This window comes from Panthera pardus, unplaced genomic scaffold (assembly GCF_024362965.1).
Source record: "Panthera pardus isolate Hobbes unplaced genomic scaffold, ASM2436296v1 HiC_scaffold_24, whole genome shotgun sequence".
Taxonomy (NCBI): domain Eukaryota; kingdom Metazoa; phylum Chordata; class Mammalia; order Carnivora; family Felidae; genus Panthera; species Panthera pardus.
Window position 1 is genome coordinate 5,864,925 of NW_026526810.1, and position 12,014 is coordinate 5,876,938.

The 12,014-nt window shown below is 43.2% G+C and overlaps 1 protein-coding gene across 5 annotated transcripts in view; it reads left to right on the forward strand.

Moving 5' to 3' along the window:
- MCTP2 (multiple C2 and transmembrane domain containing 2) overlaps positions 1–12,014 on the forward strand; it is a 237,312-nt gene that overhangs the window by 203,470 nt on the left and 21,828 nt on the right. For 4 of the 5 annotated variants that reach the window (XM_019460150.2, XM_019460151.2, XM_019460157.2 and 1 more), the window contains one exon: positions 1,513–1,554. In XM_019460150.2, coding sequence (XP_019315695.2) covers positions 1,513–1,554 — 42 coding nt within the window. Of the gene's footprint in view, positions 1–1,512; positions 1,555–2,478; positions 4,785–12,014 lie in introns of those variants that run through there. The other variant, XM_019460153.2, reaches the window with a different exon arrangement.

The following is a 12,014-nucleotide window of genomic DNA, read 5'->3' on the forward strand; positions in this document are numbered from 1 at the left end:
ACAACCACGGAGGAGGCAAGGATTACTATTTTTACTTTATACTTGAGGGAACTAAACCCCAGAGTGGCAAAGTGATTTGCTCAAGGTCACACGGCAGAAAGTGCTGGAACAGTGTCTTAAGCTGAAGACTTTGTCCCAGGCTGAAGACTTCTAACTCCTAATCACAATGTTTTTCCTCCCACAATGTGTTTTTATTGCATGTGTTTTTACCCATTTGCTTTCACGAAATGTGTACCACCGACCGTGAATAGGTGAGTTCTCCAGCCATCAGCGGACTGTCACACATTGCAAGCTGCCGCTCAGGGGAATTCTGGGGGTAATACAGTACCAGTCCTGGAGAAATTGCCTGGTAACTGCTCAGTGGTTTTATGGCGGCTAGCAGAGGACTCTGGATACTTCAGAGTTACTCTTTTTTTTTTTAAGAACGTGAGAGTGACAATTCTGTTTCCTACCGGAACAGTGGCATCTAAACAGCATGCCTGACCTTTGCAAGGTGGTTGAGCAGAAAGGTAAGCGTTCAAGCTCAAAAGCCACCCTGGTTTTCTACTCCCCAGCATTTTGTCTGAGCTGCCGAACCCACTGGACTGGGTACCAACATGTGTTGGCTTTTAAATATTGCAGTGTTGGGATTACAACTTATCTACTCAATAGCCAAGATTTTTTTTTTTAAGTTTATTTATTTTGAGAGAGAGAGAACGAGCACGCGAGAGAGAGGGAGGAGAGGGAATCCCAGGGAAGCTCCACACCATCAGTGCAGAGGCCCACGTGAGGCTCAAACTCCAGAACCATGAGATCATGACCTGAGCCGAAATCAAGAGTTGGACTCTTGACCAACTTAAGCCCCCCAGGCGCCCCAAGCCGAGATGGCTAGACCAATCTGAACAAGCCTGTTCCCGGCACCTGGTGCTTCGGCCCCCGAACAAAAGCCAGGTGCCTGTTAGTCCCAGTCAGATCCTAAGTGTCCTCCCCTCACCTGCCCTCAACCCCCCTCCCCAAATCACAAGGAAAACAATAATAATGCACAGAAACCTGTAACTTATTCTTGAGATTGATTATATTCAGACTAATGCATTTCCTACTGTCTAATGTTTCAGTAATGGCCCCAAAGGAAAAGAGCAGTCATTATAACAATGAGCCTAGCACAAACCGAGTACGGTGTTCTCAGCCTTAACGTAGCAGTTGGCTCATTTGTCAGAATAAGAACCAACTGTTTACAGAAAGTACAGCTTGGCAATGCAGTTTGAAAGCTGGGTGCCTTCAAAGGGCACTCGCCTAATAGCTTTATTTATAGTTAAGTTTTACGTAGATTATGCATCCTGTTTTATAGTCTTGCCACAGTGTCCCTGAACTTTCAAAGCACTATTTTTTCCAAGAGGTTATAACGTATTCAAAAAAAAAAAACACTAGCGCGTCAATTATGTAGAAAACCTTACAAAGTGTGTACGGGTTTAATTTGCATTTGATCGTTTCGGCGGATGTCATATTAACAAATTGTGTTTTTTTTCCTTTCAGGAGAGCACAGACGTAGACGAAGAGGAGTATGATGATGACAAGGTACGTGTGCTCAGGAAAGCTCGCGAAAGGAAACGTTCGTGTCGTCCGCAGATGGCATTTTACCTGGTCGAGTGAAACCCTGTTTGAAAAATTTATTTGTTTGTTTCTTTGTTTGGCATTATGGAGTGTCCGGGATAGGAATGTTTTTGTAATTTATAAAGGATATCGGTTTTTAAAGATCTTGTTAAGGGAGGATATAAAAGGGGTAAAATATAAGGGAAAACGGAAATATTATACAAAGCGTACCTATAGGAGGCTTGTCATTTGATGCGAGTGAAGGTAAGCCTTCCCCTGGTGTATAAAAGGTACATAAAAGGTAGTCTAGAAAGTCCAAAGTAAATCAAGTGAAACTGCTGTTCCTTTAGCCTCCTGTCTGTGCTCCGTGGGGTGGTCACCCACTTTGGAGCCTGTCACTTTCCCAGCTGTTGCTGGCAGTGTTTTCAGCTATATGTCTGTGTACATCTGTCCTTTTCCTTCTCCTGGGAGAATCTCTCAAATAGGCTGCTTTTGTTGTCATTACGCTTTCAGACAAACCTTCTGGAATATAATGAAAAAAAAAAAAAGTGAAATGCCAAATGAGGTGCTACCAGCTTAATCGACTTCCAGCCCCCTAGAACCTGTGGGTGTATGGGGTTTGCGAGGGGAGCGCCTGGGAGGCTTGCGGGAGGGGGGAAGGGGGCAAACGGGGGAATCTTAAGAGTTAAGTATCCAGTATAAAATGCCCAGAAGATAGCAGCGAATTAAACCCTGGCTCCATGACACAAACAGCCTTAAAATTAATTGGGCAAGCCAGATGGTTTTGCCCATTTGAAACAACTTGGGTGGATTACAAAGCAAATCTTGTTTGTTGTGCTAAAATGATCGCTAATAGCAAAATGATAAAATACAGTAGAATGTGTTTTAAACGGAAGTGACTCTTTCCAGAACAGGGCCATGCAGACGCAACTTTCTTCTCGATGGATTGATGTGAGTTGCTTCCGACTGATATGACTCCTTGGGCGCGAAACAGTTGTAGCCAGGCTAACGTGTGCTGGTGGGATGTTTCGCCAAAATAAACACAAGCACTCATGAAATTGTTTTAAACCTTTACTAAGCAGAATTCTAAAATTTGATTTACCAAGGCTGGGAAGTGGGGAAGATGTCCTCTGTTTGGCTCTGTTGAAATGAGCCCTCCGTAGAAGAGGGCATCATCTGCCCTTTAGAGATAATCGTGACCATGTGTCTGTGGCCCATCTGCGGAGGGCATCCAACAAGAAGGCAATGAATGAGAAAGTGGGGTTCAGTAAACTGGCAGGCAACATATCCAGGCCGTGGGGTCTGGACCAGTGGTTGTCACAATGCACCCGTCTACTCAGGTGCCCCAAGGATTGTCCGCGGGGGTCTGGGAGTCTGGAGGTAGAGCCAGTTGGGCTGTCCTTCAGGCCTTTCTGGGCAAGGACAACTGAGTTGGAACCATTGCATCTACATGGAAGAGCCTTGGAGCGCTTGCATTTACCCAGGCATGGCCCTCCCCACGGCAGATGGGCCAAACCCGATCCGCACAGAGGGTGTTGGCATCACGACGTTCCCCATTTCCTTCGGGGCGAGTCTGTTCTGGAGATACGTTGATTGTCGTATTTTCACAGGACCTTTAAGAGCCATAGCACGGCCATGCGTGTTTGCTTCCTCAATTTTATATGTCTATGATATCATCCAGAGGAATAAATCTAAAACGAAGTTTTGACTTCTCTCTATGCCTCCTTCTGCTTAACACAACCCTTCACCTGTTAGGGAGACTGGCGAGCTTTGCGGTCCTTATCAGTATCTTTCCACTCGCACTTTGCTACGAGAGCTGTAAAATATGGAGGGATTTTCAGCTTCAAGACTTCTGGAGCCCGCATCATCCACATATATTACAGTCCATCATTTCTTCGCACACAGCAAGCTTCCACAACTGAGATGTGCTCCTCAGAGACCTGCCCACACAGGCACCGGGCTGTTGCCCTCCACAGTGTGCTGTTTCCAGGGGCTTGTCCACAGAGCCCTTCTGGCTTCTGTTGCATGTTAGACGTGACAGACCAGGCTTCTGGGAACTGTAACACACCCAGTGAGCGATGAGCTGTTTACAAATTATAAACACACAGCCGTTTCCTTCCAAACCAGAAGAACAGAGGAAACTCCTTTCTATCCAAACTATCCATCTTGAAAGTGACACTCCTTAATTGCCAGCGCCCCTTCCCACCAAATACCATCACAGGCGACTGTGGAAGATGAAAGCATGTCAGGGCCCCTCGGCAGAGTTTCCTCAGGAGATGGGCACATTCCCGTCTTCTGCCTGTCTCTGATGCACCGACCAGGACGTGGTCTGGGGTCTGTCATACGTTTATTGTCTGGAGGGGGGATTGTTGTAAAATGACATCACTATAGCCTCTTGTTCCTTCTAGTTGTCAGACATCTGTGGGGGTGACCTGTATTAGAAGCCAAATGAGACTGCACGATTTTGTCTCCCTTTGTGTGGGGGAGGAGCAGTGGGGGGGCTTTCAGAAATAACCTAGAACCTTCAAGTGACTAGTTTTTTGGCTTTTAGGAAACTAAAGGTACAGACTAAACTTTGAAGAGAGGAAATCTTTCTCTCTTATTCCTGATGGCCCGCGCGAGAAATGGCTTGTTACAAGTATAGTTTGCTGGGGACCCCTGAACAAACAGAGAATGGCTAAGTTCAGCCAACAGCAATCAGCTGACATTTCCGATTTCTATTAGATTCCATATGTGGAATTCTTCTATGTGGACCTTATTTGTACGGATGGATTACAATGAAAATTGCATTAATTTTCTGCACAGTAAAGGTCAGTAATTGAAGCATGAACCAAGAAACTATTGTGTAAAATGCTGTATCCCATACTTAGGAAAGGTCACGCAAAGCAATAATATCTTGTTTTCATTGCAGAAGGTATAAATACTTGCATTAGAGTTTCTTTCTTTTTCCAGCCCAACAAATGCTTACATAGAATATTCAGCAGTTACTATTAACATCAGCAAGAAGAAATCATAAGGGCATGTAACAATAAGAAAACCCAAAAACACAAAAAACAAAAAAAACAACCAAAACCCTGTCTGTTGCTATCATAAAGATTCTGTGTTGTGATGTCTGCACTGTGAGTTGGTGTGCTTTTAACTCGGCTGTCAGAAATAGGGCTTGAATGATTTGTTCTAGAATTATCGATGGGTGAACAATTGTCTTACAGTGTTTGGTGGGGCGGGGGGAGACGTCGCCGTTGCATGCCAGTAACGGGTGAAAAACAGATATGGATGTTTTTAAGAAAATAAACATCTAGGGGCACCTGGGTGGCTCAGTCGGTTAAGTGTCTGACTTCGGCTCAGGTCATGATCTCACAGCTCATGAGTTCGAGCCCCACATCCGGCTCTGTGCTGACAAGCAGGCTAGAGCCTGCTTCTGATTCTGTGTCTCCCTCTCTCCCTCCTGCTCACACTCTGTCTCTGTCTCTCTCAAAAATAAACATTATAAAACTTTTTTCAAAATAAATATAACTATAGGGGTGCCTGGGTGGTCAGTCGGTTGAGTGTCCAACTCTTGATTTCGGCTCAGGTCATGATCCCAGGGTCATGGAATTGAGCCCTGCATTGGGCTCCACATGACCATGGAACCAGCTTGGGAGTCTCTCTCCCTCTGCCCCTCTCCCCTGCTCGCTCTCTCTCTCTCTCTCTCTCCCTCTCTCTCTAAAATAAAAATAAAATTAAAAAAACTAAAAAGTAAACATCTAATACATTTTTATGGATCCGTTGTGGACCATTTTACCATGTAAGGATGCAAATGAATATGATATCTCTACCCTCTCTTCACAGATTAGGATGTCGTCATTAAAATTTAAGTCCATTTTAAACCATCAGTTTCGGTGTTTAACATGGTTTCCATTCTCCAAACTGATTAGTCCACTCATCCCAGGCAGAGCCTTCTTTTTATTATTATTATTTTTTTTAATGTTTATTTATTTTTGAGAGAGAGAGAGAGACAGAGTGTGAGCAGGGGAGGGGCAGAGAGGGAAGGAGACACAGAATCCGAAGCAGGCTCCAGGCTCCCCGCTGTCAGCACAGAGCCCGATGCGGGGCTCGAACTCAGAAGCTGTGAGATCATGACCTGAGCCCAAGTCGGACACTTAACCACTGAGCCCCCCAGGCGCCCCCCAGGCAGAGCCTTCTTAAGGAGAGAAGCATGTGGCATACATATTTCACAGGAGTTCTTGCTGGCATTGAACCTGCACAGTCCTTCGGATGAGTGGGCTAGGCCCACTATGCCCCATTCATTATGTTTTCTTATTCTAGACAGAAAAAAAAAAAAAGATCTATCTCATCCCAACTATAGTACTTCCTAAAGGGGAGACCGTCATGCTTGGAGGAAGTTTCTTTTACAATCTCACAGCGAGAGTAGTTTCGCTTGGGATTCCTTTGCGCCTTCTTATGAATGCTCCAAACACAGCAAATTAGTTTGATTAGTGATTTTTTTTTTTATCCTAGTGACAGAACAGTGGTACTTTGAAATGATAAAGTATGGCATTTTTAAGAAAACCCAAAGTCAGACAGTATCTTTGAAAGGTTAGCAGTAGTTTAATACACACACATACCCACACTTTCAGGGCATATGCGATTTATACGCGGGGCAAATTGCAGAGGACCTGTTTAAGATGATTTTCAGGGAAATAAAGTCAATGGTTGCTCTAATTTAACTCCTTTTAATTTGATTTAATGTGATTTTTAGTGATGAAATGATTTAATTGCTACCATTTCTACCAGACCATCTTACTTTCAAGACTTTAATATTAAAATGGATTCCAGCCAAATCTTAATTATCAGTTTACGCATGTTTTGAATGAGAAGGGATTGGCTTCCTTATTTCCAGCAGTCTTTTCTCCGACACACTGACTTGCTCAGATTTTTCTTTTAAAAGTCAAACCCCACATTCTTGATTACTTTTTGAGGTCATCCAGAAATGTCATTAATCTGATCTTTTTTCTTAAAAAAAATTAATGTTTATTTTTGAGAGAGAGAGAGAGAGAGAGAGAGACAGAGTGTGAGCGGGGGAGGGGCAGAGAGAGAGAGGGAGACACAGAATCGGAAGCAGGCTCCACGCTCTGAGCTGTCAGCACAGAGCCCGACGCGGGGCTTGAACCCACAAATCGTGAGATCATGACCCGAGCCGAAGTCGAACACTTAACTGACTGAGCCACCCAGGTGCCCCTAATCTGACCTTTTTAAATTTTTTTTAATGTTTATTTATTTTTGAGAGACAGAGACAGAGCGTGAGCAGGCAAATGGCAGAGAGAGAGGGAGACACAGAATCAGAAGCAGGCTCCACGCTCTGAGCTGTCAGCACAGAGCCCGACGCGGGGCTCGAACTCACGAACCACGAGATCATGACCTGAGCTGAAGTCTCCCACTTAACTGACTGAGCCACCCAGGCGCCCCTGATCTGACCTCTTGAAGCATTACTCATCACATTACTATCAGTCTCACTAATATTCCTAGTGCTTATGTATTTTCTATGTGATTTCTACTGTAAGGATTATACTTGCTCAGTATGTTATTCCCAATATTGTGAAATATGATAGACTGTAAATTAGATGGATTGTCTATCCTTCGATTACCTCACGTGCTCTAACAGAATGAAGTCAGAGACTCTGTCTTTATGGACTACCGTGTCTGGATATGTAATTTCTCATTGCCTAAAATTATTACATCATGCTAATTAGAGTACATCGGACATTGTATCTCAGTCATCCGCCAGTCATTGTTTTTCTGAGGATAGTAGCTGTTCCTCGGCTTTCCTAATGAAACCCCATCTGTTTTTGTGGTTTGCCCTAAATCCGGACTATCCAGTGAGTTTACAAGATAATTGATAGCAAGGCGAATATATCTCTCTTTTCCTCAAGGGAAAAGTAATAATTTCTAGTAAGTAATAAATGACACAAAAGTAATAATATTATTTCAAGTATTAGTTAAATAATTATATTTATACAAATATGAATAGGGGCACCTGGATGGCTCAGGTTAAGGGTCCAACTCTTGATTTCAGCTCAGGTCATGCTCTCATGGTTCATGGGTTCAAGCCCTGCATCGGACTCTGTGCTGACAGCTTGGAGCCTGGAACCTGCTTGCGATTCTGTCTCTCCCTCTCAATCTGCCCCTCCCCTGTTCGCGCATACTCGTGTGCTCTCTCTCTCTCTCTCTCTCAGAATAAATAAGTAAACTTTAAAAGATAATATTGGTAGAGTGTTTACAATGTGCAGACTGTGTTTATATATTTGAGCCCATTCAGTACTCAGACCATTACATTTGGTATTAATTCCCCCATCAACAAATTCGGAGAAATTTTAACTACATAGGATAGTAACACAAATGCAGTTCTTCTGACCTAAATCAGGTTTATTTTTGACCCTGCCACACGGTCAGGCAGGAAACCTGTCATTAATGTATTGGTTCATTTTTCTGCATTGTTTTACATTTATGGAGTGTTTCCCCCCATGTCGAGCCCCTATCGGTACAAAGATTGAAACTATAAACATGGAGCTCTAAGTTAATAATCAGTATAGTGCGATGGCTTCTTTCATTAACGTTGGCACGTTATGTTGGGCAGTGACGCAAAATCGAAGGCACCCGCACAGCAAAATCAACAACCGCCAAGCATTGTGTGTTTACCTACAGTAGTGACAGAAGGCTGCCTCAGTACTTCTAGAAAACCACTAGCCCTGTTTGCCTTGGGATGGTATTTGTAGCGTCCGTCAGTTGGCTCGGAGAAGCTTCATGAAATAAACCTTCCTGAGCTCCACATTCCAAATCGTCATTTTAGACTGTTGCCGACTGTTCCTTTGTGTCTTATCACCACCTTCCTCTTGATGATGTTCATCCTTTTACTTTTTCCAGCAGTGAGGTTCTTTTCACACGCCAAAGAAACGTGTTGGTAAATCTCAGTCAGCGTGGAAGCACTTTGTGTAATGAGCAGACATCTCCCCAGTGAAACGGCACACACCTTGGGGTTGACTGTGTGCGTGCGCGAGTTCACACATGTTTGTGCGCGTGCACGCACACGCACTCGACATCTCATGGGAAGAAATCCTAAAGACAGTTCCCAGTGCAGTAAGCCAGACTTCCCAAAGAATAATTTTTAATCTCCTGTCTCGGAAATATTGCTTCTTATCCTTTGTTATGACAGATGCTGAGGGTTTGTTTTTTTTTTTCTTTTTCATGCTCAATGCCACTCAGTCTGTTTCTGGTGTTTATAATTCTCCAAGCTTTCAAATTACAGGCTTTTAATATTCCATAGGATAAAACAGACCAAATATACTCCCATGGAAAGTCCAAAGTTATATTTTTGTGTCTCTGCTCTAGATGGCTGCCATTATTGGAAAGATCTGGAGATGGAATTTTGCATTGATCGCTTTTGGGAGTGCTTCCCATCCTGTGACACATACTACTCAGTTTTTAAACATGTCAGAAGGATTTTTTTTCTGACATGGTCAATTTTCAGGACTATCTCCCTGGTTTGGCTTAGGTAATTAATAGAGAAATGAGGATTTTTTTTTTTTTCCCAACATCAGAACATGTGGGAGAGATTTAACGTAACACACTGATTATATAATTAATTCTGAGTTGCAAATTCATTTTGATGGTGTGAATTCTCTCCCAGAGGCTCAAAGCTAGTTTATTGCACCTACAGGGCCATAGTCATTGGAGACGTGGGGGGAGACGACAAGGCCTGAAGAGGGATGAATTTGCCTCCTGATTTATGTTTGGTTTTGCTTTGAAAGGAAGCACATGATTTGTCCTGAATTCAACTGATGACAGAACTTAGCCAAAGGACTCAGGTTTTGCTTTTTCACCGTGGAAAAATGGCAATCTTACACTCATCTCTGTATGATAATATACATTTTTAGGTTACATGCTTGGCATTTGTCTTACCATGAGCGCCCCTCTTTCTTTATAGGGCATAAGAAAACAAAGGAACCTTATGAAATTTGAATTCTGTGTCTGGAAAGTTCCATGCTCTCATCTCTTCCATCGTATTGTGACACGGGCTTTGTCATAAAGGAGGCCCTAAATCATACGAGTTGACTTACGCCTCCCTGAGTTTTCAAGTTTGTCGTAAGAAATACAACCCGTTCTTTCTCAGATGCAGGGATGGCAGAGTCAAGTGCGTGTGGAGACACAGTCATCTTGTGCATTTGCTTAACGACACTAGTGGCCGCTGCTATTTTTATTACGCATTTCCCTCTATAAATCAGAAGCCTCCGATGTTAGGGCAACATAGAAGCACACGCGGTAACCGTTCTGTCTTTCTGAATGAGTCTCTGTTACTCTTCCCAGGCGATTTGGTAGCAGCAGCAGCTGTAATGTTGTGTTTGCTAAACTGTTGTCACCACATTCCGTGGTTCAATCTGAGACGTGTAAATAAAGCCAGCATGACGCGGGTAAGACCGCCAGATGATCTTTCGTACAACGCAGGGCAACATGAGCAGACTTATCTTGGAAGACCACTGCTTTCGAAACTCTAAATCACCTTAGTCTTCTGTCAACCAGACCCGAGGTTTCACATTCTTTTCTCTCTTTGCATTCTTGAAGGGAAGGGGGTTCGGTTTAGGAAGTACCTGGAATGCACCACGTGCCTTACATACTTTATGATGTGAATGATATTTAATTCTTCAAACACTCAATCAGGAAAGGATGAGCCTTTCCCTTTTTCCAGACAGCAAAGTCGGGACTCAGGAGGAGTGAGGAGTTCGCCGTGATGGCAAACCGAGTGGATGTCAAGACAGAGTCAAACCCAGTTCGTTCTGACCAGAGCCTATTAGTTTACATAAGGTGCAGGTCTGGGTCGAGCTGGGAAGTCTCATGGTTTGTTTGTTTTTTCTTCCGACTTTTTACCGCTTGGCACCAACAGCCCCTGGGTACCCTGAGCTCTTAAATACAAGAATGGAAAGAAATATTTTCAAAAGGCATTATTTAACATACACTCGCGTGAGTATTGAGCAAAATCGTGCTGGAAAGGAAGAGTAGGTGGAAATACGTAACAGAACAAAGTGTCTCCAAATTATATATTCACAGTAAGGAAAGAGAACAGGCAGCCATAGACATCATAGAAACAAATGTCAAAGAGAACAAATGCATGCCGAATGCCTACCTTGCGAAACGTCTGCCAGACACTTAAGGGGCTTCTTGTAATGGGGACACACTTGCTCTGGAGTGAAGTTCTGGACTGGAATCATTTCTCTGCCATGTGTCCTTTCCTTGCCCAGAAAATTTCCATTTACCGTTTTCCCGTCTGCGCAGGCGTTGACCAGAGAGCTCACAGACACCGCGTTAAATCCAGCAACTAACCAGGCATAAACCCATCTATTTTCCTGACGCTTTTCAGGGCCTGCCTCACTAACACCTAGCTTTAAGGGAAGGCTTTTGGATGGTCACTGAAAACACAAGATGCTCTCAGATGGGTCCGTCCCTTCTTATCTCAAGCAGTGGAGGAGAAGCATCTGATGCTTCTACTCGAATCGGCCACCTGGCATAGCAGCCTGTCGTGGCATGGCGATTGCCAAATCTGTTAAGGTGCGTAAAGCCTCCACACTGCCAGTTCAGGGTGGTGAGTGGGAAAGAGGACAGATTACAGGGTGAGTGTATGTTAAATATATGCAGAATTTAAACAGTTCTATGGATAAGAGAATAAAAAATAGTCTGAACACATTTATCATAGTGTTTTGTTTCGCTCATTCCAATGAGTAAATCTGCACTTAAAACTTTTGTTTTTAACTGTTGGGTAAAGCCTTTTTAATGAGTGAATAATAAATTCAGAGTACACGTTTAGGAAATAGTCAAGTAATGATCCCCGCTTTGTCGAGATACTTGTTGATGTGCTAACTAAATAGATGTGTGTTTACATTTCTTGTCTATCCTCTGGGGCCATGACCATATCTCTTAAGTTTACAAGTAGGTAAACTTAAGTTACAAATCTGCTAAAGAGGCCTCAACAGTAGTTACTTCAAGAAGACCATTTCTGGAAACATGCTTTTATTCAGGCAGCTGAAAACTTGTATTTAGATACCTCTCTGTGGAGTATGACTTTTCTTTTAGATCAGATGACTGTTCTACATTTATTGATTTTCCATCCCAAGGTTTCATTGAACACGTATGAAAAATGGCAAGCTGGCTGTTCATATGTTGACTCGGGTAGCACCAACATATAAAAAACCTTGTGCAGCATCAAATAATGGTGGTCTTTTCTGGATGACATCAGATGACTCAGAATATCAAATAAGTTCATTCTAAAATTGTTTTCATTTTTTTATCCAATATATGGAGCCAAAATAAAGCTTTTGCTAGTTAGTTTTACCGATGACGAAATCTCCGACATCAGGAACGCCATTGTAAACTTAGTTGAAACACTGAGCATTGGGGCTTATTGAATTTGGTAGCGACAA